Below are 25,906 nucleotides of genomic sequence, written 5' to 3'. Positions count from 1 at the left end.
TGCAGGAACATCTCCTATTAACCTACATTTACATGAAAAGCATTGTTCTATTCATGGATTTGGACTCTGCGTTGGGGACACAGTTCCTTTAAGATAGTGTGCAGCTCAATGGACTCCCACACACAAGAGTGCCTCTGCCAAAGGCTAAAATCCCAATTATACTATCAGCTTTATGTGGTACCAGTCCACAAGTTCAGAAATAGCATGGCGAAAAGAAAGACCTTTTGAAGCAAATGTTAGTGACTTCAACAAAAGACTCCTACACAGTACTAGGTCAGAAATGTAAACTCTACACTGCAAAAAAAATGCTTCTCACTTAGATTTTTTGTCTTGTTTCTAGTCCAAATATCTACAAATTCTTAAATCAAGAAGAATTTTCTTGACAAGCAAAACCCAATGTCTGGTTTTAAGAAATTATATGCCAATATTAAGTTAGTTTTTCCTTAAAACAAGCAAAACAATCTGCCAATGGGGTAAGAAAAATAATCTTGTTTTTCCTTTTGACATAATTATTTTTCTTACCCCATTGGCAGATCATTTGGCATATTATATCTGAAAACAAGACATTATGTTTTGCTTACCTAGAAAATACGTCTTAATATAAGACTTTTTAGATATTTGGACTTAAAAACAAGACAGAAAATCTAAGTAAGAAGAGCATTTTTTGCAGTGTAGTGCTCCAAATTTTCACAGGATTCAAAGGAACAGTTTGGCACATTAAAAACAGATAAAACACCATTCAGCCTGTTTATAATTTCTCTCTCTCTCTCTGTGATATTTTTCAGAAGACTGATTGGGAGGTCGCCATCAAAAGCATTAACAAAAAGAATCTCTCCAAATCCCAGATTCTGCTTGGCAAAGAAATAAAAATTTTAAAGGTAAGTCATTATTTATTTTGATTTGTTTGATTATTTTAAGCAAGGAGACATTAAACTGATCAAATGCTACAGTAAAGACATAAAGCTCTCTGCAACCCTCACATGGTCACCCACTGAAGCTAAGCAGGACTGCGCCTGGTCGATATGGGACACCACATGGGAAAGCTAGGCTGTTGCCGGAAGTGGTGTTAGTGAGACCAGCAGGGGGCGCTCAACCTGTGGTTTGTGTGGGTCCTAACGCCCCAGTATATTGAGTGGGACTCTCAGTCTATACTGCTCAGTGAATGCCGTCAATCAGATGAGACGTTAAACCGAGGCCCTCTGTTGTTGTTAAAAATACCAGGATGTCCTTCGAAAAAGAGCACTGGTGTCAAAACAACATTTATTGTTTGATTTCCTGATAAATGGACAGAATGCGAAACATTCAGTGCACCTGAAATCGCATAATCACATGTGAAAATCAGTATGTGAGCTGAATTTTATCTCCAAATTCATGGTATTCAAAAAACGACTCTTATAAGAGAAGTTACCCAGATGACCTAATACCTCTGGCAAGATTATGAAGTTTACATCCAATGAATACTTTCGTATTCCATGATGCTATGCAAGACATGTTATAAATGGTAGTGAAGTGACGCAACTGATGCGAGTAGGTCAAGTTATCATGAAAAAAGCAGACGTAGTATGCCTGAATTCTATTCACACTAATAATATTCATACTGTACTACATAGAATATACTTTACTAACAGTCATGAAGTAAATTCAAATGTATTACCTAAATGAATAGTATGCGATGATATATACTACTTCGGATGAGATGGTAAACTGAGGTCTCGACTCTCTGTGGTTGTTAAAAATCCCAGGATGTCCTTCAAAAAGAGTAGGGGTTTAATCCCGGCATCCTGGCCAAATTTGCCCACTGGCTATTGTCCATCATGGCCTCCTAACCATCCCCATATCATAATTGGCTTCACCACTTTGTCTCCTCTCCACCAATCAGCTGGTGTGTTGTGTAAGATATGGCGCAATATGGCTGCCATTGCATCATCCAGGTGGATGTTGCACACTGGAGGTGGATGAGGAGATTCCCCCCAACGTGTAAAGCGCTTTGAGTGTCCAGAAAAGCGCTATATAAATGTAAGGAATTATTATTATTATAATTATTTAAGATATAGATTTAAAAATAACTCTTTTGTACTGAAAGAAATGTAATTCGCAAACATTCAAAAAGCTTAACCCTTTTCGCCATTGATAAAAATAAGAAATTTTTCTTGAGCAGCAAATCAACATATTAATAAATTATTCATGAAGTGACATTGAAGATTTTAATGATGCTAAAAAATCAGCAGGAATAAATACTTATCAGGTATTTTAAGATGTATGATATTTCATAGTCCTATTATTGTACTGAGTTTTGATCAATATTTTAGATGCAACCTTGGTGAGCAGAAGAGACATTAAAAAACATTGAAAATCATATATATGTATATTAGGTGTCTTTTTTTTTACAGTGCTTCAGTGTTTATAGATAGTGTTTACGCTTTGTTTATAGGAACTACAGCATGAAAACATTGTGGCGCTCTATGATGTCCAGGTAAGGGCACTTTTATTCATGTTTTACACTGATCTCTGAATTTGATTTGCCTAGAGCGCTAAGTGCTGTGCTACTATCCACTAATAAGAGCTGCGAGGGCCTACGGGACTGGCCCAGTTCTTATATAACACCACCATCCACCAAATCACATGTCCTGCCCGAAACTAAGCCTTTCTGTACATTGCTCAAAACCTCTTGCATGTGAGAGAATGCCACACACATTATTCTCTAAAGCCACTGGAGCGCAAGTTAATTGTAATTGCATATATATTACTGCTGAAATACACCACATGGGCGCATTAACAATAATGTCACTGCTCAGGAAGAAAGTACGATTCTTTCTCAGCATCCTTAGGGCTTGAAGCTGCACACAATGCTGAAAATGTCAGAAGTCAGCTAGTTTTGTTAGCGAGCTAATTCATCCATCAATACCCAGCCTTCCTCCTTTCTGCATCCCACTAGCAGTCTCATATAGGGGGGGAGGGTTTGCCTCTTCTGGAATGGTGTGGGCTGTTTAAGCGACGATTCATTGGTCCAAACCCTCAGCCAACAGAGCAGGCACTGTTCTGACAGGACATTGACGTCTACAGCAGAATCAAGCTGAAAAGCAGTGGGTTTAATTATGGCTGTTATGATTTAGTCACCTATACACCTTTGACATGCAGTGCTTCCCAGTATAGAGAGGAGAGATGTTAAATATCCTGCTCTTCCCACACAGCGTGCGTCTTCCTGCGCTTATATAACACTCCCAGCCGACACAGACCTGCAGTGCTGATGGGGGCCCTCAGACCCTTCATCCTTTATACTTTTCTCGACTAGCTTTTGTGCTGAATTTGTGCAGCATTTTTGAAGACACTCGAAAAGAAGAGGGATTTGATGTGTAACATATCTCTGCTGCAAGGGCAGAGAGGTCTGTACGCTACAAGACTTTTACATTCATCTTTCTGAGATAGATTTTACTTCAAGATACACTTTTTTTTTATCTCCCATTGGTGGACTAGTTGGTGTTAGAAATGATGGCGTTTTATCTTGGCTGGGACTGTTTGTGCCAAACTCTGTCCCACTTGGCCCGATGTGTGCTTTTTTCCACCCTGTGCTAAAATGGAGAAGTAGCTGTCAGTTGTGACGTACTGTAGGTGTTTATCAGCTGCTTTTGGAGACTCACATGCTGTGTCGCTCGTTCAGTTGGATGACCATAAATACATTGGTGTAATGCTGAGATGTGCTGCTTGCTAACTACTGTTTGCAAAATCACATGGTCAGTCTGACGGAGATGGAACTTATTTTACACTGGAAGGTTCAAGTCTTTCCATGACACCAGCTGTTCTTCTGCCAGGGAAACATGCAGATATATAGTATAACATTAGTGACAAACTTATTTATTTATTTGGAGACATACTGCTTCATCCAAATAAATCAAAATGAAACATCAGCATCTGAATGAAAATAAAAAATAAAACATTTTATATTTGTTTAAAAATATTTTTCTTTGGCGGCACAGTGGCTCAGTGGTTAGCACTGTCACCTCACAGCAAGAAGGTCGCTGGTTCAAATCCTGACTGGGCCAGTTGACATTTCTGTCTTGAGTTTGCATGTTCTCCCTTTGTTTGTGTGGGTCCAAAAGACACGTGCTATGATTACGTTAGCTAAACTGGCCATAGTGTATTAGTGTGAGTGTATGAATGCGAGAGTCTAAAGGTGTTTCGTAATACTGGGTTAAGACTGGAAGTGCATTCGCCGCGTAAAACATTTACCAGAATAGTTGGTGGTTCATTCCACTGTGGTGATTCCTGATAAATAAAGGGATTAAGCTGAAGAAATATAAATGAATGAATGAATATTTTTCTTGATGTTTTGTAGACATGAGATGTTCATTCATGTTTATGTTGTGCTATAACTTGTAGTAAACACGAAGGATTGATACTATTCGCTGATGCTCTTCAACGAGTACTGGTGTCAGAACACCATTTATTGTTTGCTATCATGATAAATATACAGAATGCAAAAGAGACATTCGGTGCTTCTGGCAAGATTCTGAAGTTCACATCCAATGAACACTTTCATATCCCATGATGCTATGCAAGACAATTTATATATGGTAGTGAAGTGACAGAATTGATGCGAGTACAAGGTCAAAAAAGCAGACAAAGTACGCCAGAATTCCATTCACACTATTAATATTCAAACTGTTCTACATAGAATGTATTTTTCTAACAGTCATGAAGTTAATTCAAATGTATTACCTAAATGAGTAATATGCGATTTTGTTCACAGCTGTTATTTTTTATCAGAATAACAAAAAAGGGTGAACTGTTTATAAATAATACAAAGATCTATAAAATATAGGCGGCACAGGGGTGCAGTGGGTAGCGCTGTCGCCTCACAACAAGAAGGTTGCTGGTTCGAGTCCCGGTTTGTCTGGGTTTCCTCCAGGTGCTCTGGTTTCTCCCACAGTCCAAAGACGTGTGCTATAGATGAATGGGTTAACTAAATTTGCCGTAGTGTATGACTGTGAGTGTATGAATGCAAGGGTGTATGGTTGTTTCCCAGTTGGTGGTTCATTCTGGTGTGGCGAGCTGTGATAAATAAAGGAACAAAGCTGAAAGAAAATGAATGAATATTTTTCTTTATGTTTTGGAGACATGAGATGGTCATTTATCTTTATGTGGTGCTATAACTTGTAGTAAAGATTAAGCATTGGTACTATTCGCTGATACTCTTCACTGAGTACTGGTGTCAAAATACCATGTACTGTTTGATTTCATGATAAAATACAGAATTCAAAAGAGACATTCGGTGCATCTGAAATCACATAATCGCATACGTGTAAAACAGTATGTGAGCCAAACTGTATGTCTAAATTCATAGTATTAAAAAAACAACTAGTAAGTAGGAAGTACCTTAATGACCTACTACTTCTGGCGAGATTCTAATGTTCACTTCGAATGAACACTTTCGTTTCCCTTGATGCTATGCAAGATAATTTATAAACGGTTGTGAAGTGGTGCAACTGAACATAGCAGATGTAGTATACGCGAATTCCATTCACACTATTAATATTCATACTGTATTACATAGAATGTACTTTACTAACAGACGTGAAGCAAATGCAAATGTATTACCTAAATGAGTAATATGCGATTTTGGATGCAGCTATTGTTTCTCATCAAAAATAACGAAACAAAATCTCTTGTGATCATTGTGCACTACATAATGCCTAGTGAACAGAGTCATGCTTCAACCGAGCATAAAATCTGAAGATCTATATATGATTTTTTACAAATTAAGTTTTGCTCACACACAGTGGTTAATATAATGCTGTATGTGTTCAGTACAACAGGCGTAAGCTGAACTTTACAGTACAAATATGTAAACCCAAATACAGATAGAAAAAAAAATATATATAGCTAAATATACTGCTTGCTAATTGTATTAGCAACTTCTCTGGCCTAAGGCTTCAGTCTGGCATCTGTTAAATCAGTGAGGAATAAAGGTTCAATTTATACATTATGTAGTTAAAATATTTTTCTATAATATCTGCAATTATACTAAATACTTTTCTCATTTACACCAAATTAACCCATTCTCCAGTTGCAGTCACATTGTTCTTGGTGGCGGTCTTGTTGCGTGCTCACAAAACGAGTTTGTATGTCTGTAGCTAATCGACCTTTTCCTTCTGGATTTAATGATGTCAATATCAGTTTGTAGAGCTATCGCCTTCACTAACTTGAGTCACTGTATATACAAAGCAAGTGTAAACCTGCTTGATTGCTCTTCAAATGAGATAAATGGCTGGCCGTTTACCTCGGTGGGCATGTAGAGCCATATACTACAGTAGAACGTGACCTTTATCCACCATACTTCTACTGATGGCAGCACGGAGCCCTGGGGAATATTGACGGTGCTCCCTTCCTAGGCCCAATTACGCTGTCGTGGACTGTTTACAATCCACTGTCATTAAAGATGTTAGGAGGATTGACTTTTTTTGTACCCAGCTAGAGGTGTCTAAAGCACAGCAACAGGGAGCAGTTGCCCTTTCACATTTCAGCCGTGCTATGAGAGGTAACCCTCAGATCCTAATACGCCACATGTAGCATATGCCGCACAGTAGCACTCCAGGCCAGACCTGCAGCTCCGATAACCATCTCATCCCACATGATGAAGAAGTGTGAATGGAGGCTGCCTGAGATTAATGCCAACGTCAGTGGCTGTTCACACGTGTGTGCTTTGCTCAGAACGCATGCACAGAGAGATGTTGAAGCGTTATTGTGCTTTTTCTCAATGGGGATGTGTAGCGATGGAACTGAAGACTTCTCTGAAGCTGCTTTAATTATAGGCTTGCAGTGAGAGCTGAAGCGCTCCAGTCAAACACTATTCAGTGGTGTCTGCATTGGCAGTGGGAGGCTGGAGACCTGCTGTAATAACAGGGTGGTGATTCTTTCTTCTGCCTGACACGGGTGTACTTGTGCTCTGCCTTTAAAGGGACAGTTTGTTCAAAAACTCAAGTTTCTGTTGTGTTACATTCATCAGACCATACCGGTCAACCCTCCCGTTTTTCCTGGGATTCTTCCGTATTTTACAGCTCTATCCTGCTATCATCCCGTAAAAGTATTTTCCCGTATTTCTCCCGTATTTTCAGTCTTTCACTGATGAGTAGCAAATAAACATTAAAGAGCCGAGCCTCCCTATACGCAACCCAAACCACCAAACCACCAGGGGCCACCCCTTGCTCTTAAATGCGAGTCTGTTCTGTGCTTTCGCTTTGTTTATGCATGAAAACACTTTAAAATAAATATAAGAACAGCGGGATTCCCTTTCCTTTTAATTACAGGTGCCGTCTCTCCTTCATATGCAATCCTCAGAACAGTCATATAGCGGTGCATGACTGTCAGCTGACGCGCTCCAGAGTGATAAATAGATGCTGTTTCCCAAACGGATTCTGTACGCAGCGGAATGAACTGCCAACTTATCCAGCATCTGTTTTACACAGTGGATGCCCTTCCAGCTGCAACCCGGCACTGGGAAACACCCATATACTCTCCTCTCGCATTCACCAGGGTGTCTGCTGGGTCTTAAATTTCAAAAACTAAAAATCAAAGTCAATTAGGCCTTATAAAGTCTTAAATTCATTGAAATATTGTGTTGCAGGTCTTAAATATTTTAAAGAGGTCTTAATTTTGCTTTGTCCAATCTACTCAGTTGGGCTGACAACCATCCAATTACCAACAATACATCTCAATAAAACCTTCTTTTTTATATTTAATTTTTTATTGCAAAGAGATACAATCACAACAGCTGTTAGACATTTTTACAGCAAATTCTACCAATTAAATTCCCTAATCAGGAAAAAAAAAATTTTTAAACAATTACAGGATTCCTCATGATAATACCAGGCCATTAGAAGTGGAAAGAAGTGGCCATTAGGCGTAGTGGAAAGTGCACCGACACATGCACTCTGGTGTTCGTAGTGACCTGGGTTCGATTCCCGCCTCGAGGTCCTATGCCGATCCTTCCCCTCTCTCTGCTCCCCATACTTTCCTGTGAATTCTCTCTATTTTGTCCTGTCAAAATAAAGGTAAAAAATAATAAAAAAGTCTTAAATATGACATGACCCTGATTCACACTCATACACTATGGCCAATTTAGCGTATTCAATTCACCTATACTGCATGTCTTTGAACTGTGGGGGAAACGCCAACACGGGGAGAACATGCAAACTCCACACAGAAATGCCAACTGACCCAGCTGGGACTTGAACCAGCAACGTTCTAGCTGTGAGATGACAGTGCTACCACTGAGCCACCATGTCACCCTCAAAGGAATAGTTCACACAAAATAAAAATAAAAAACTAAAATATTAAAGCAGAACTTACTCTCTCTCTCTCTCTCTCAAGCCATCTTAAGTGTAGAAAAGCAAACCCAAGTGGGTTAATGAACACCTGAATCAAATCGATGTTTCATGCATCTTCAGAGATTGAGATATCGGTTACGATATATGATGTAGGACGTGTGGTAAAGGAAAAATTGACACATGAATGCTTCACTTCAGAAAGCATTAATTAACCCACAAGATTTATATAGAATCTTTTCTATTTTACAGTAAAATATTACAGTGGAGGGGCGGCATGGTGGCTCAGTGGTTAGCACTATATTGTCTCACAGCAAGAAGGTCGCTGGTTTGAGTCCTACCTGGGCCAGTAGGCATTTCTGTGTGGAGCTTGCATGTGTTCCCCATGTTTGAGTGGGTTTCCTCCAGGTGCTCCAGTTTCCCCCAAAGTCCAAAGACATGCGCTATAGGTGAATTGAATAAACTAAATTGTTCATAGTAAATGCAAGAGTGTATGGGTGTTTCCCAGTACTGGGTTGCAGCTGGAAGGACATCCACTGCATAAAACATATGCCAGAATAGTTGGCAGTTCATTCTGCTGTGGTGACCCCTGACAATCAGTGACTAAGCTGAAGGAAAATTAATAAATATTACAGTGGATAAATTCTTATTTAGTTTCATATTTTTCGTACATGTTTTATATACAAAGGCGCAGAGTTTGCGGTTTAGACAATTTTTAATATATATGACATTAATAATGAGAAGAGTAATACTACTACTAATATTATTATTCTAATTATTTTACCGTGGCACTGCTTGAAAAGATAATATCACATAGAAACAACGAAGTGTTGTACAACAATCATGTCAATTTGTAAGGAAACACAAGGGCTGGAGGAATTCTGGTTTGCAAACATGAAATTAGAATAGTGGGTGGGGCTTTGCTGCATGGTGGGAGGAGCCTGTGTTGTTTATGAATAACATATACAAGAGACAGAGTCCTATGTGTCAAAACAAAGCTTGAGCTTCATGATAGAGAACAGCGTGTCCCAGTGGAAGACGGACTGACTTGTCCTCAGTTCTCTGAAAAGGAGAGGAGGAATGAATTCAAAAGACAATGAGCAATGAGTGTTGTTGGGAAAGAGAGAAAGCATCTGGAACCGGTTACAGTTTTCCTGGAGAGCTGCATGCAGAAACTTATCGGTTAGCTTATGAACTGTGTTTGCAATGCAAGACAGTATTTTCCATTTAGCAATCATCTTATCATTCAAATTAGTGTCTAAATGTCCAATTTTACGTTATATTTCTTGTTTCTTTCCACCAATCCGCTAATGGCTGTCTGTTTACTTGCTAGCCCTTCGTGGGCTGTAGAAGCAGGAAAATATGTTTACTCCTGTCTCAATCTTTTTCTGCATTTTACAACTGTAAAGTTCATGGCCTTGCCACAGGCAGCATGATGTGCTGTTTTTCTTCACTACCTGTTCCTGCTGATAAGCATCCTCAAGTGTCATTCAGAGCTCCAGGGACATTGCTTTAGAAACATTCTCTTCTGAAAGACAGTCTGTGTCTATATGCTCACAACACCTCAGCTATTCATTTCAGTGCTAGAATGTTGTGTTCCCTCACCATCTAGATTACTAGAAACCGGCTGGGCTTCTAAGAAGAACACGTCCAGCTTTCACAACTGGCTGCACATGTGGTTTTCCTCAAACATTCCTAGAATTTAAAGCCCCACTTTTGGCTGGTTACCAGCTTGCGTAACACAACCTGCCTAGTTATGATGCAATGCTCTCTCACTGCCTGACTGAAGCGTGCTGACTTTTGATTTTATGTCATGACTGGATATATGATGTTTTGAAGTTTGTGTTAGCTCTGGAGATATGAGTGGAACGCAGCTCTGGAATTTCATTGTTTGAGGTTGTTTTTGCTCAGTGAGGAATGGAAAAAGCTCTGCTTCAGTGTGACAGAAACCTTCACATAAAATCTTATTGTGGCAAGACACCAAGATCAATCTTTTTTGTTTATTACATTTGACTAGTTCAATGATTAACCAGTCTAATGCTAATATTGCTACAGTATATTACTGGCATAACTGTTGTCTGTGATAATGTATCCACACAACTGACTTCTTGTAGCTTATTCATGTTGTGTCCATTAAATATATAGGCTAATACACATTAGGTACACCTTACTAGTACTGTGTTGGACCTGCAACTTTTGCCTTCACAACCGCCTTAATCCTTCGTGGCATAGATTCAACAAGGTACCGGAAATATTCCTCAGAGATTTTGGTCCTTATTGACATGATAGCATCACAAAGTTTCTGCAGATTTGTAGGCTGCACATCCATGATGCGAATCACTCAATCTACCACATTCCAAAGGTGCTCTATTGGATTGAGATCTGGTGACTGTGGAGGCCATTTGATTGCAGTGAACTCATTGTCATGTTCAAAAAACCAGTCTGAGATGATTCGCGCTTTATGACATGGCGCGTTATCCTGCTGGAAGTAGCCATCAGAAGATGGGTACACTGTGGTCATGAAGGGATGGACATGGTCAGCAATAATACTCAGGTAGGCTGTGGCGTTGACATGATGCTCAATTCGTACCTCAAAAGGGCCCAAAGTGTGCCCAGAAAATATCCCCCACACATTACACCACCACCACCAGCCTGAACCGCTGATACAAGGCAGGATGGATCCATGCTTTCATATTGTTGACGCCAAATTCTGATCCTACTATCCAAATGTTGCAGCAGAAATCAAGACTCATGAGACCAGGCAACATTTTTCCAATCTTTTATTGTCCAATTTTAGTGAGCCTTTGCGAATTGTAGCCTAAGTTTCCTGTTCTTAGCTGACAGGAGTGGCACCCGGTGTGGTCTTCTGCTGCTGTAGCCCATCCGCTTCAAGGTTGGACGTGTTGTGCATTCAGAGATCTCTTCTGCATACCTCGGTTGTAACGAGTGGTTATTTGAGTTACTGTTGCCTTTCTATCAGCTCAAACCAGTCTGGCTATTCTCCTTTGACCTCTGGCATCAACGAGGCATTTATGCCCACAGAACTCCCACTCACTGAATATTCTCCCTTTTTCAGACCATTCCCTGTAAACCCTAGAAATGGTTGCGCGTGAAAATCCCAGTAGATCAGCAGTTTCTGAAATACAACCATGCTACGTTCAGTCACTTAAATCACCTTTCTTCCCCATTCTAATGCTCGGTTTGAACTGCAGCAGATCGTCTTGACCATTTCTACATGTCCAAATGATGTGATTGGCCTATTAGAAAGTTGTGTTAACAAGCAGTTGGACAGGTGTACCTAATAAAGTGGCCGATGAGTGTAGAATAGAATAGGCACAGTCAAATATATAACCATATACAAATACTTGTCAAAAGAACTGCAACAATATTGATGCATCACCAATCTATTGTCAACTCTAATTTGATCATTTTCCACTAATTTTTCCACTTTTCCACAACTGCTCATAAATGGGCTGGATGCCATTGATATATTATTTTGCATTTCCAGACCCAGGTGTGTTGCTCTGTTGCCAAATATTATGTGTTGTATATAAATATATGTATATTATGTAAATATGAATGTTTTTATCTATCTCTAAACACGTTAAATAACATTATCTTTACCACTGAGCACATTGTTCTGTGGTAAAATGATGGCACTTCAGTTATTCAAGCTGTTTGTCCAGAGTCCAGTGTTTGGTAACTGACCTTGTTTACGTGATAAATATAAATGATATCACCACCGCTCTTAAATCATGATGCATATCGTTCGGCAAGAGCCCAAGTGGAATCTCATGTCTTGCCAAGAAGCAAGGAAAACATTGGCAGGAGAAGATCAGGGCGGCTCTTGTGTGTTTGGACGTGGTTCTGGACCCATAGCTGTTTGTTGTTCTGTTCCTGCCCACATTTGGGCAACGGTTTTGCTCCTATAGTGAAATGTCCAGTATGTTTGTTTGTGCTTATCACGCTCTGGGCCAGCTGGCGTCAGTTTTAAAATCGCAGGCGAAGAGGTCAAGTTTAAGAAAGTACTGATATGTGATGACGAAGTTAATGACATCCTCGAGTTGATCGACCCCTCCGCCCAGCCGGAGCTGCTCCATTTCCTTTCTCCCTCCCATCCCCCACAGCCCGCTCAAAACATATTATGCAATCAGACTGACAACTAGTGACGATGCCCCTTGTAGGCTGCATTGATCCCAGATCCCATAAACAGATCTAAAGCTGAACTGGGAAAGGGGCTTTCCAGGAATTAGATTACAGAGAAGTATCCACTCACAGAAAACCAAACTTGTCATGTCACGATTCCTTTGTCACAAGGTTAAATCCAGCACGTTTTAAATGAATTTAAATCAATGTGATTGTGAATAAATGAAACCAGTGGTAGTAAAATGATCTGCCTCTCAATATTTCAACTGAACAAACTGTACATATTCCTACTTCAGTATAATATCTATGTAATCTTATCTATTTTGTGTGCAAAAAACAGACACTGAGAGAGTGAAAACGTACACTAGGAAAACACTGAATAGAAATCACTGATTTTATTCCTTCAAATGAATTTTTTTTAACATTTCCACCACAGAATATTTTCAGTTGCTGAAATTTCACTGTATCAAGAGCGATTAATATTAGTTTTAAAGGAACGCTTAAATTTTTTTTGGGAAATTATCTCATTCTACAAGTCACCTAGTATTTAATCTGTTCAGCTGGTCTGGCAGGAGCACTTTTAGCTTAGCTTAGCATAAATCATTGAATCTGATTAGACCATTAGACCATCTGGCATAATCAAGGATTTTTGCTGCTTCACCAAAGCTTCAGCAGGCACAATGATATTACACAGTGCTGTTAAGTTGTTATTTAGCTGGGGACTATTTTCAGGGATTGCAATTTATCACTGCGCCTGCTGCAGCCATGGTATGGCAACAAAACACCTTATTGCACTGGAATGAGCAATAGAAAATGGCAGCTTTTAATTTTCCATCTTCTTAGTAGTACGCAAGAGTGAAGCTTTAAATATGTAAATGATCAAACCTTTTTTTTTTTTTAACAAAGATGCTAATGGTCTAATCCAATTCAATGATTTATGCTAAGCTATGCTAGAAGTACTCCTGCCAGACCTGTAGATCAGCTTAATGGATTCAGAAATGTTTGTCTAACATAGGTGACTTGTAAAATGAGCCTATTTCCAAAAAAAGTAATGTTCCTTTAAGTGAGGATTAGGTCAGATTTAGACAGTGTATTTGTTATAATAGTCACTATATAAGAGTTCAATGTATTGAAAAATGGAGACAACATTTTTTAATATCTATTGTGTACAGACGGCAATGTTTTCGAAATTATTCCTGTTCATTGAGTTTGAAATGGCTGTATTCTGCATGCATGTCAGTAAGAAACATTATAGGCCTGCACACAGTCTTGTAGTTCACCATGTAGTTTTGGCTGTTATATATACAGTCATGTCTCTCTACTGTGCACATAATATGCCTTTCATCTAGGGCTGCACAATATATTGTTTCAACATCGATATCGCAATGTGCAAATCCACAATAGACTGCAATGTCAGTTCAGTTTAAGATCAGTCATAGCTTATTCATCCATAAGGAAATTATAGTTGACCAGGAACCACATAGTGAAGTTTAACCTTAAAAGGGTGAAAGTTTTTCACTTGCTTGTTTGCGTTGTTTTTAAGGCCTGTGACTGTGAGATTTCAAGTGTATTTAAACTATTTGCGTATAAGAAATTCAAACATTTCTAACACAAGAAGTGTACCTGAATACAGTGCAGAAAAACTGCTATTTGTTAAATTTATGCAGATTATTTGTCCTACGAAATCATCACAATCGATATAAAATTATGAATTCTTTCCAAACTGAGCTATACAAATCAACTGGTAAAATTCATATCGCAATATATATGTCACAAAAATAAAACAACGCCATGTCAGTTTTTTCCAACATCGTGCAGCCCTATATCCATCACTATTTTCACAAATGAGCTTTTTTCTTACTTATATCATGCACTTCGACAGACCATACCAAGTGCGTAGGTTTGCACTTGACATTGGTGATGGGTGAATATAATCAGTTTTTAATTTGAAACAGATTTGAACAGAAAAAAATTAAACAAAAATAATAATAGATGATAATAAATTTGTATTTTAAAAATAAGTCTCTTTTTAATTTTCCTTAATCTATATTTTTATTATTTATAAAACTGTAATTTAAATCTTACAGTTTAAATGTACATTTTAAACACTGAAAATAATAGATTAGTATGGTAAGAAATTTGACAAAATGGTAGGAAATATTTTTTGGTACATAAAAAAGTGTGATAAATGTCACTCAAAAATGCAATATTTACACCTCATAATTAAATAAAAAAGAGGCGAATAACTGCAAAAAGATTCAGATTTTTCAAAGAAAACAAAAAACACTCCTTCAATAAGCTGGCTACGGACTACATTCTGTTAAAAGAATGTTTATTAACTGATAAAGAGAGTCTTCCATTTATTTTAGCCATAGTGCAAATGAAACATGTCTCATACATCAGTATCAATATAAGACACAGGCTGTATTTTTTCTGATAAATCGTTTCAATCGACATGCCACTCTTAGAGATTGGGAGAACTGGCAGGGATTCTACACTTTTACTTGTAGCTGTTTGTTCTGTAGTTAGTTTTCAGAGAATATTATTCACAGACTAAGTCTGTTATAATATTATACACACGAGCATTAACGGCATTACCATGATGGGCTCATTCAGTAGCGAACTCAGTTCAGCTCATTCAGTTTATGTGACTTACACCATCCTCAATTCTGTGTGTCACCCACCTCGTACACCTTATTCTTGCACGGGAAATTCCCCCGCAGTTTTGGTGCTGATTTTCTGAACACTACAATGTTCATGTGTGTTTGGGGGGTGGTGCGACTCGAGGAGAGAACGTGATTTAACCCTTTCTGCATGTCTAGGTTGATATTGACAGCACAATTTTTTTAAAGTTAATTAAATTATTGGTGGGGACATTTCAATAGTTGGTGGCTATTGGTGGGGACGCATTCCCTCCATCCATGCTAAATCTACACCCCTGGACCATACGTTACAAACCGATTGTTTTCCTGCGTTCTGACATCTTTCACCTAACAGCTAACTAAAAAATATTGAATTAATATTCAGTTTCAGCTGCTACGATACTGATGTATCTCTCATACTTAGCATTCACCATTGAATTGTTTATAGGAAAGGTGGGTTCCGAATGTAAATATTGAAATTTCTGGTTGACCCTACAGATCCTTTCCTTTTTAAAACATCCAAATGAGTAGCAGAGATTTGGAATATTCAGTCATCCTGAATGGGTGAGGTAATGAGATCTAGTGAGGAGCTGATGTGGGCAGATGGAGTGTTGACCGCTAAAAACTCTTCCCACACACACTCTTCACAGGCAACCACTTATGAGCAGCACATAAAATGGCCGCACTTTCCTTGTTAATGGATCAGTCCATCACAAATGCATTAATGGGCTGCCAGCATCAATTCCCTGAAAGTTACCATGAATCATGAAACTTACAGATCAGATGGTAGATTGGTGGCGCGTCTTGTTTAATCTAACAGCCCACTTCCAGAGAAACGCCAAGGGTCTTGTGTTTTTTTTTTATTTGGCCAGCGTTCAGTGTCTAATTACTTCAGTATTGACACAGCAGCTCTAATAGCTGTTATGAGGCTAGATGGTTTCAACAACATGATGTTTGCATGCCAGAATATGAAACGTGAGTCGTCTTCACTTACGCACGTGCCCTGATTTCTAAAACCACCTGGTTGCTTGAGGATATAGACCTGTGTGCAAATAAACCAGCATTGTTGAAGGATGTTTCTGTTATGTGTTGCTTATTAATTTTCGTTTTTACTTTCAGGAAACGCCAAGTTCTGTATTCCTGGTTATGGAGGTGAGTTTTTTCTTTTATCTTTCCATCCTTCATGTTTCTCACATCCAAATGCTCTTGTTTTCGTCACGAGGCTGCAGCGCGCCTAATGTTTCATGGCTATGCTTTCTAGTATTGCTCAACACTGCAGAAACAAACACATCAACAGGCCGATCTAAAAATACCCGTTCAGAGAAAGCTGCTCTCATAAACAATTTCAAGAGCTTTTCAGTATCTTTAGCATGAAATACGAGTCCAGCACGTCTGATCATGTAGCCTGCTGGTTTTCTCAGTATTGTTAATAGCGACCTGAGAAAGTGTTTTGAGCTTGAAATTGGCTCATTTACAGATAATCAACATCTGAGCTAGTCACGCTTTGCACAAACTGATGCGATTTGCTTTATGTGCATGTACAAGTTTCCAAGTTCATGGAGGTTTTCCTGTTGATCAAACAGTAAAAAGGGTGCTAGCAAGGTCATGGGTTTAAATCCCAAAGAGCGATCATCTGACTGTATGGAAAAGAGCATGTACAGTTGAAGTCAGAATTATTAGCCCCCCTGAATTATGAGCCCTCCTGTTTATTTTTTTCCCAATTTCTGTTTAACAGAGAGATTTTTTTCAACACATTTCTAAACATAATAGTTTTAATAACTCATTTCTAATAACTGATTTCTTTTATTTTGCCATGATGACAGTAAATAATACTTTACTAGATATTTTTCAAGACATTTCTATACAGCAAAGTGATATTTAAAGACTTAAATAGGTTAATTAGGTTAACTAGGCAGGTTATTGTAATTAGGCAAGTTATTGTATAACAATGGTTTGTTCTGTAGACTATCGAACAAAAATGTACTTAAAGGGGCTAATAATATTGACCTTAAAATGTTTTTTAAAAAATTGAAAACTGCTTTTATTCTAGCCAAAATAAAACAAATAAGACTTTCCCCAGAAGAAAAAATATTTTCAAACATACTGTGAAAATTTCCTTGCTCTGTTAAACATCATTTGGGAAATATTTTAAAAAAAAGGAAAAAAAAAAAAATCAAAGGGGGGCTAATAATTCTGACTTCAACTGTATGTATATGTAAATGGAAAATCTTTTGGTAAATATGAAGTGAGAAGCCATTAGATTTTCCCTTCTTTGATCTGAAATAGGGAAGTCATATAGGGCCTGAAAATGCAAGGGAATTTTGAAATGGAGAAATTAATTATTATTACAAAATAAACTGAAAACAAGGAAGTAAATGAGATAAATAATAAGGACTATTATAAGTATCTAAAACTAAAGCCATAAAACTACCTTCCATGCATTACAGTAAAACATAAACAAAAATGCATAAATACCATATAGACATTCTTTAAAAATTTTAAAAAGGCAACAAAATTATTGAAACTTTAAAATTGAAAGGAAAATACAAAGGTTGATGAAAAATCTTTCAAAAAGAACTAATTTAATATTATGTGGTGCGGTGGCACAGTGGTTAGCGCTGTCGCCTCACAGCAGGAAGGTCGCTAAATAATTTAATATTAATGAAAATAATAATAGTATCTTTCTTCTAGCCATTTCTTTTATTTTATTTTTAGGTAGTCGCTACTATTAAGTATTTTGCTAAACTTGAAAATACTTGAAGATGAAATGAAATTTTGAAGATGAAATTTTGTTCCCCACGTTTGTTTTTTTAAGGGATTTACTAAACATTTAGATGCCAAATGTTATGCACCTGACAATGCAATAAAAATCTGATGCACCAAAACCGAAAATGCTTTGTAATAATTATTTAATTTTTTGTTTAATAAATGTTTAAGCCTTTTTAAATTCAATTCCAATTTTACTGTTTTAAAAAAAAAAAAAAAAAAACACAAGTCAATAAAGTAACCACATTTTATTTACAGTAAAATTTCATTCACAGTCAAGAGGTGCTACTTTACCAGCATTGCCATGATAATACAGTAGCGCTGGAACAAGTATACTACATAGCAATGTCTTGTTGTCGGTGTGTTATTTGAGCTTAATTTGCTTTTATGTTGAGGATGCCTGGTTCATGTACAGAGCCAGCAGACACACAAAGTCATAAGACCTGAACATTGGATTAGATTTAGGTCACCAGTGTCTAAAGACAATGTTATTTTGACGTCCAATAACGACTTGAAATGTCGTTGACATTTTTTTGATTTTAGGTTGCGTTGGAAAGTGACCAAAATCCAACGTCGAGCCAACATCTTAAACCAACGTCATATTGACGTCAAATACTGACATGTCTAATAGACGTCATATTGGTAACGTTCAGACAACGTCAAGCTGTAACATCATTAGAGGTTGATATTTTGTTGTTTTTAAGTTGCGTTAGATAACCAAAATGCAATGTCTGTCTGATGTTGGACATTGATGTCAGCCTGACGTTGGGTTCTGACGTTAACCCGACTATCATTTCCAAACAAAATGCATCACTCCCCGACTTTAGGGTACAACGTCATGTGCCTGGTGGGAAGGGAATTTGAAATTCGACCACAAGGTAGTCGACAGGACACTCCACTGATTTTGCACTTTGGCCAGTGGAGGAATAAAGTGGCCTTGTGCTACACAAGATATTGATATTGAAACAGTGTTTTCCCCGTCCGATCTGAAAACCACTTCAAACTGTTGTAAAAAAAGTAACTACAGCTGAAGGGAAAGTAAAACCAGCTTACTGAACACTGCCTTTGTTTGGCTCACAGATGTAATGTCATTTTAACCATAGTCTATTATCTCTGTACTCAACACCTAGTGCGCTCAGGGCTGTTTCTCTCTTTCCATCAATGATGGGAAAATTTACTGTAAACCAATACAGGCTGACAGTCCTATAATACTGCATCAATTCATCAGACTCATTGATGTGTTTGTCACTACACCACCCTGTCCATGAAATATCCAGTTCCAAAGCCTCGACATAGCTTTTTTATTGTTCTGTATTGATTTTGAAGTTGAGTTTTATTTTCTATGTTTGTTTCCATTTCAAGTACTGCAATGGAGGAGACCTGGCAGACTATTTGCAAGGTAAGCAGCTTTTTTAAAGCATGTTTTAGTCCAAGTTTTAGTTCAAGTCCAGCTAAATATGTTTTTTTTTTTCACTTTAAATAAGGTTCTTCTCTGTCTCCAGGGCTCAGTATCAAAGCACACTTACTTTCAACACACTAATAATGCCACTGCTCACTCCACTACCATATATTTACAGTTCCTAGAGTTTGCCCTCATACCCATTGAGTATGAACTGAGAAGTCTATGTTCTTCAGTTTGGTGTTTACAAACAGTCTTTGTTCCACCTAGGAGTCTGATTGGTCTATAAACCATATTATCATTGATTGTATGATGCAGAAACCATGAAAGAGATGACTCAGGTGTCATTTAGTTTATTTACATGACGTTGGCTGGACTGTTAACCCTTGTTATGTTCAGAAGAAGTGTTATCTTTGTGCAACTATGAAAGGTAATAGAGTACATCAAGTCTCGGCCTCTTACCCTTCTCCCCCTGTATAATTATGCAACCGTTTCATAGTTATACAACCTCGCAGCTACGTAGGATACCGTGTTTTGGGATCCGTACAAGGTTCATTGTGACCATAATTGCTTTGTTTACAGAGCAGATTGGGCGAAGGGAATCCTCTTAAGCGCTCAGTGGATTACACCCGTTTTGTTCTAACAGGGGAACTGGAGCGATGTCACTCCATGTAAAACCCCTTAACAGCTTCTGATTTGCACATTTACACCAATCAGAGGCTGCGCCAGGGGGACGCTTCATCCAAAAATGAGTTTTGACATCAGCCTCACAGCACTCAGTGTATTGGCATTGGTGTGTGATATTGAGAGAGAGTTTCAGGCCAGTTGATGTATCTCTCACTTGACCTATTTGGCAAGTGCTGTATGTTGCATTTTTTGTGTCATTTCAAGTCCAACTAGAGGAGAAGCTTGCACATACAATAATTAAAAATATATTACAAAATGGGGTGGCTCAGTGGTTAGCACTGTCGTCTCACAGAAAGTAGGTCGCTAGTTCAAGTTGCGGCTGGGCCAGTTGGCATTTCTGTGTAGAGCTTGCATGTTCTCCCAGTTCTCCCATGTTCTCGCATGGGTTTTCTCTGGGTGCTCCAGTTTCCCCCACAGTTTAAAAGACATGCGCTATAGGTGATTTGGGTAAAATAAAATTGCCTGTAGTGTATGAGTGCTTGTGTGAATGCAAGTGTATGAATGTTTCCCAATACTGGGTTGTGGCCTGAAGAGCATCCGCTGCGTAAAACATATTTGAAATAGTTAGCTGTGGCGACCCCTGATAAATAGGGGACTAAGCTGAAGGAAATTGAATGAATAAATAATTAAATATTACAAAATGCTTTTTTTGAAGGTCAAAAAGTGTAACATAGTTAATGTAAAAACTCATTTTTCTAGTTGTGCTCATTTACGCTAGAGTTATGCTCACACACAATTTCAAACATAATAAAAAAACGAATTAAACTTGACATTAATTCTGCAAACTATGAGGCATGCTCCATACAGGTCACGGCTCAGTTACCATTTCATAAACTATAATAGTCAACACTGCAAAAAAAGCTGGGTTCCACATAATACAGAATTCAAAGTTAAGTTAAATTTGGATCGAACATAAAACAAAAGTGGAAAAGTGGATCAAACATTAAACAATTAAGTTGTCAAAAAAAATCTCAAGAATTGTGTTGTTTCAGATAATTTTGATAAGTTTGATCGAGCAGCAAAATATAGTTTTTGAGTGAATAGTAGGGTATCAAAATCAAATAAAAAATGCTATACATTGCGATGTAGACATGGATGATTTGTTATTAGTTCAGAAAGACATCATAACCAATTATAGCATACTGACGTCGTTTGGCGCGCATGTGCTATGTCACAGTGGCATACTATAGTGAGGGAGGCAAGACACAAGCGTGAGTAATTCAAACACCACCTACACAAAAGGCAACTGCGCATAATTGACTGCTTGTGAGTTTGCTGGGATTGAGTCTTTCACTGACACTGACGGCACAGTAGAACAGTAGAGCAGTGGTATCTCACACTTTTAACATTTCAGTACTTATATTATGCACTTTTATAGTTTACTTTTGTGTATTTCTGCTAAATGCTACTGCTGTCTTCTTTGCTTTTACTTTTTTAATTTCGAAGGGAGCATGGGAAATGATTGATTGCAGGTGGTCTCTCATTCGTAATCAGCAATAATCCAATCAAATGGATTCATCCTACAATAAATAGACCGAATTCGCCCTACTCCCTTATCTTCGTTTTGGAAGAATCCCCACATCCACCCCATCTCCTTCTTTTCCATCTTTTACCAGAAGGAAGCTCTCGATATATGCTTTTTGACCAGGCGGGAGCCCTGAGCTCAGGGTTCTCTCCCGGGACAGCATGCCAAACCTGCTATTAGCATCAAGCAAATCTAAGTGTGAACTCTTGAAAGTTTTGCTTGATACTTTCAAGAAGAATGTTTTCTTAAAGGCAGGTATAATGAAAGGTTCAGTACATATTTCTGACTGCGTGCATTAAAAGACAAATAGTTTATCTATGTATCAATGTGAAGTCAAATTAAAACTTGTGGATGGAATCCATCGTCATGCACTGTGATATTGAATTGAACCGAATCAATGACATGTCAATTGTAACTGAACTGAAGCGTGAGCTCATTGGAGGTTTACATGCCTAGTCAATAGTCTATTGACGTAAGGAAGATTGGAAGAAGTTTCAATCTCGCTTTCATCTTCTTTTTGAAAATAACATTTAACATTCAGATGTGTTGTAAATTATTATCATTACAACTTAGGAAATTCTTAATTTTATTCTTAACAGTGACCATAATATAACTTGTATAACCAGAAATGTTCTACAGTAAGAAATTTCCTATTTAGAAACAGTGTGTATCGTGTCTATGTGGTCACACCACCTGCGAGAGTATTTGATTAAAGAGGTTTTATGAGGTTTTTATAGCAGTATGTTGTCTTTGCTCTTCCAGCCAAGGGCACTCTGAGAGAGGACACACTGAGGGTCTTTCTACAGCAGATTGCAGCCGCCATGCGAATCCTCAACAGCAAGGGGATCATCCATCGAGACCTCAAACCCCAGAACATCCTGCTGTCCTACACGGGCCGCAAGAAGTCCAGCATCAACGGCATACGCATCAAGATTGGTAACAGTCTAGCCAATGATTTACTTCTAGTATTATATATTAAACAGTATAATATCTCCAATGTAACTCAAACGTCTGAGACCACATTACAAATCTGGGACTCTAACCTGGAAATAAATAATTCAGACTGTTTGTATTCCGCTGTGTATGTGCCCAGTCTTTCATAGCTAGCAGTCTATTGAATACCATCATACTCTTTCCGCCCTCTGATCTCTCTCACACAGCCGGCTCTTTGTTTCCATTGTCTCAGTCTATGTAGAAGTTATAAGTCGTGACTCTCTGTGTTGCTATTAATAACACTGGCGCTCTCTTTTTTTAACAGCTGATTTTGGTTTTGCGAGATACCTCCAGAGCAACATGATGGCAGCCACATTATGTGGATCCCCGATGTACATGGTCAGTGGCCACAGGCTGAAGGTCGTCTCAGATTGTGAAATACAGCACTGGTGTGAGACTTTGACAGCATCATGTTCTCATAATCTGTCACCTTCCTCTGCAGGCCCCGGAGGTCATCATGTCTCAGAATTATGATGCCAAAGCTGACCTGTGGAGCATTGGGACTGTTATTTACCAGTGCCTCGTGGGAAAGCCGCCTTTCCAGGTGAGGTTCATAACAGTTTTGCCAAACTCAAAAAAGTCGTTTATTAGCTGATGTTGAATGATTAAAGGGATAGTACGCCCAAAAATGAAAGTTCTGTCATCACTTACGCACCCTTTACTTGTTCCAAACCTTTTCTTTCTTCTGTTGAACACAAAAGCAGATATTTTGAAAAATGTTGGAAACCTGTAACCATTAACTTCAATAGTATTTGTTTTTCCTACTATGGAGATAAATGGTTATAGTTTTTTAGCTTTCTTCAAAATGTTTTCTTTTATGTTCAACAGAGTAAAGAATCTCTTAAAGGTTTGAAACAATGGGTCGGTAAAGGATGACAGAATTTTCATTTTTGGGGGAACTATCCTTTAATGTGAGGGCTGTTTTTATGTGAAGTTATCATGTCTGTAATTGTGTTTTTCTGTTATATACCCAGGCTAACAGTCCCCAGGATTTGAGGATGTTCTATGAAAAGAACAAGTCTTTGGTGCCAAAGTAGGAACACTCACTATTTTTGTTTTTATGAGTTTAACAGATAACCCAACCTGAAAATTCTGTCAACATTTACTTACCTGTCACTTGTCAAAAACCTTTATTAGTTTCTATCTTCAGTTGAACACAAAAGAAGATATTTTGAAAAATATTGCAAACTCATATAGGTTTAAAAGCACTTGAGAGTGAGTCAGTTTTTAATTTTGGATGAACTATCCCTTTAACAATGTATAGTAAAAACCACTCACCCTTTCATGGTTGGATTATACTTTTAGTTACTCAAAAAACCTCGAAAAAATTGTTTCAAGGTGTTCCAGAAACAGATTAAGATGTAAAACTGTATTTATAATGATATGTATGGAGTTTTCATGTTTTCCCCGTGTTCATGTGGGTTTCCTCTGGATGCTCTGGTTTCCCCCTCAGTCCAAAGACATGCGGTATAGGTGAATTGGATGAACTAAATTGGCTATAGTGTGTTTGTGTGAATGCAAGAGTGTATTGGTGTTTCCCAGTACTGGGTTACTGCTGGAAGAGCATCCGCTGCGTAAAACATAAGCTGGAATAGTTGGTAGTTCGTTCCGCTGTGGAGACCCCTGATAAATAAGGGACTAAGCTGAAGGTAAACGAATGAATAATGATATTGATAATATCAATATCGACGAGACGTTTTTTTCTTGAGCTTCACATCAGCATGAATCATTTTTAATAATCTGAATATAGTGTACCAGAAATAGATAGGTTTGAGTTTTTTGTATTGTAATATTGCATGAATTTACTGAATTAAATAATGTTTTTTAACACATTGTAATAGAATTGAACGAAAGAGTTTTGTAGGATTTTAATTTCAATTATTTTTACTGGACAAGTCGTTACTGCTCTGGCTAATAATTTAATGAACAGTAATGTATTGAAATAAAACGTCTGAAATGAAAGAACGCTTCATATTTGCTTTTTTGTAATTATTAACAGCCAATCACTTGGCGCAATTTACTAAATAATCTTTCTGTTCTCAGCATCCCGAGAGAGACATCTCCTCAACTGGAAGACCTGCTGCTGGGGCTTCTTCAGAGGAACCAGAAGGATCGTATAGATTTTGGTCAGTATTTTTCCATTCCTTCATTTCATTATGAGAATTATGTTCCCTTCGCTAACTTCTATACTTTCTGTCTGCAGACACTTTCTTCAGTCATCCTTTCTTGGAACCGATATCAACTATCAAAAAATGTAAGTATGAACAACTGTTTAGCAGATTTCACAAGTAATGTGCATCTGGACACTAAAATATGTTTCTTCTTCTGCCAGCATGCCCTGTACCAGTGCCCTCATGTTCAGGCTTGGTCTCAGACAGCACGTGTGGCAGCTCTCCGTCCTGCCGTTACGTGTCTCCTCCGGTAAGTATCAATACACCATAGTTGAAGTCAGAATTATTATCCCTCCTGAATATTCCGCCCCACAATATTTCCGTTTTATTAAAGGAACGATTTTTTTCAACACATTTCTAATCATAAGTTTTAATAACTCATTTCTAATAACTGATTTATTTTATCTTTGCCATGATGAGAGTACTGTTCTGTAACAATCGAAAAAAATATTGCTTAAGAGGACTAATAATATTGATCTTAAAAAGTTTTTTTAAATTGTAAAATGATTAAGCATTGTATGAGATGATTACAGTTAAAAAGCACTGACTCAGCTCAAGGTAATCCAGTATTTACCTCCACCTTTGTGTTGCAGTCACTGCCAGACATGCAGACTCTCCCTGAAGACGTGTTGTCCTCTCCACCTCTTGGCCCTCCCAACTATCTGCAGCTGTCCAAGGAGTCCGGCGGCAGCACCAGCAGCAAGAACTCCTCCTGTGACACAGATGACTTTGTGCTGGTGCCGCATCTGTCCGGGGAACAGTCCTGTGAGTCACACAACAACACTGAACAGTGAACCACACAGGACGCAGTTGACAATCCAAAAATGTACACTGAAAAAACATAGATTCATTGGATTTACTTAATTTGCAAACAGTTTATATGGGCTGAATTTAAACAGACAAATAAAATTTAGTAATGTTCAACATAATTTGTTTAAATTGAGCTTATATAAATTGTTTGCAACCACTTACCTTAAAAAATTGAGTAAATCCAATGAATAATTTTTTCTTGTTCCAATTTATTTCACTTGTTCTAAATTTGTTTGAGTTAAACATAAATGAAGATATTTTGAAGAATCTTGGAGACTTGTAGCCAAATTGACCATGAACTCCATAGTATTTTTATGGAAGTCGATAGGTTTCTTCAAAACGTCTTCTTTTGTATTCAAAGGGAATAAATTCAAAGGTTTTGAACAACTTGAGAGTGAGTAAATTGTAAATCTTAATTTTTTGGTGAGCTATTTCACTAAGTTGTA

The 25,906-nt window shown here is 37.9% G+C and overlaps 1 protein-coding gene across 1 annotated transcript in view; it reads left to right on the top strand.

Annotated features, from left to right (window-relative positions):
• Positions 1 to 25,906, top strand: part of ulk2 (unc-51 like autophagy activating kinase 2) — a 52,432-nt gene that overhangs the window by 3,704 nt on the left and 22,822 nt on the right. Inside the window, exons 2-13 of the mRNA XM_056473190.1 lie at positions 786 to 878; positions 2,432 to 2,473; positions 16,229 to 16,261; positions 19,238 to 19,274; positions 22,249 to 22,422; positions 22,745 to 22,818; positions 22,922 to 23,023; positions 23,454 to 23,512; positions 24,523 to 24,605; positions 24,683 to 24,733; positions 24,812 to 24,900; positions 25,244 to 25,415. Of these exons, the coding sequence (XP_056329165.1) occupies positions 786 to 878; positions 2,432 to 2,473; positions 16,229 to 16,261; positions 19,238 to 19,274; positions 22,249 to 22,422; positions 22,745 to 22,818; positions 22,922 to 23,023; positions 23,454 to 23,512; positions 24,523 to 24,605; positions 24,683 to 24,733; positions 24,812 to 24,900; positions 25,244 to 25,415 (1,009 nt within the window). The remainder of the gene's footprint in view (positions 1 to 785; positions 879 to 2,431; positions 2,474 to 16,228; positions 16,262 to 19,237; positions 19,275 to 22,248; positions 22,423 to 22,744; positions 22,819 to 22,921; positions 23,024 to 23,453; positions 23,513 to 24,522; positions 24,606 to 24,682; positions 24,734 to 24,811; positions 24,901 to 25,243; positions 25,416 to 25,906) is intronic.

Source organism: Danio aesculapii, chromosome 15, assembly GCF_903798145.1.
Source record: "Danio aesculapii chromosome 15, fDanAes4.1, whole genome shotgun sequence".
In the NCBI taxonomy this organism is placed as follows: Eukaryota; Metazoa; Chordata; class Actinopteri; order Cypriniformes; family Danionidae; genus Danio; species Danio aesculapii.
This window is presented reverse-complemented; position numbering and strand designations above follow the sequence as displayed.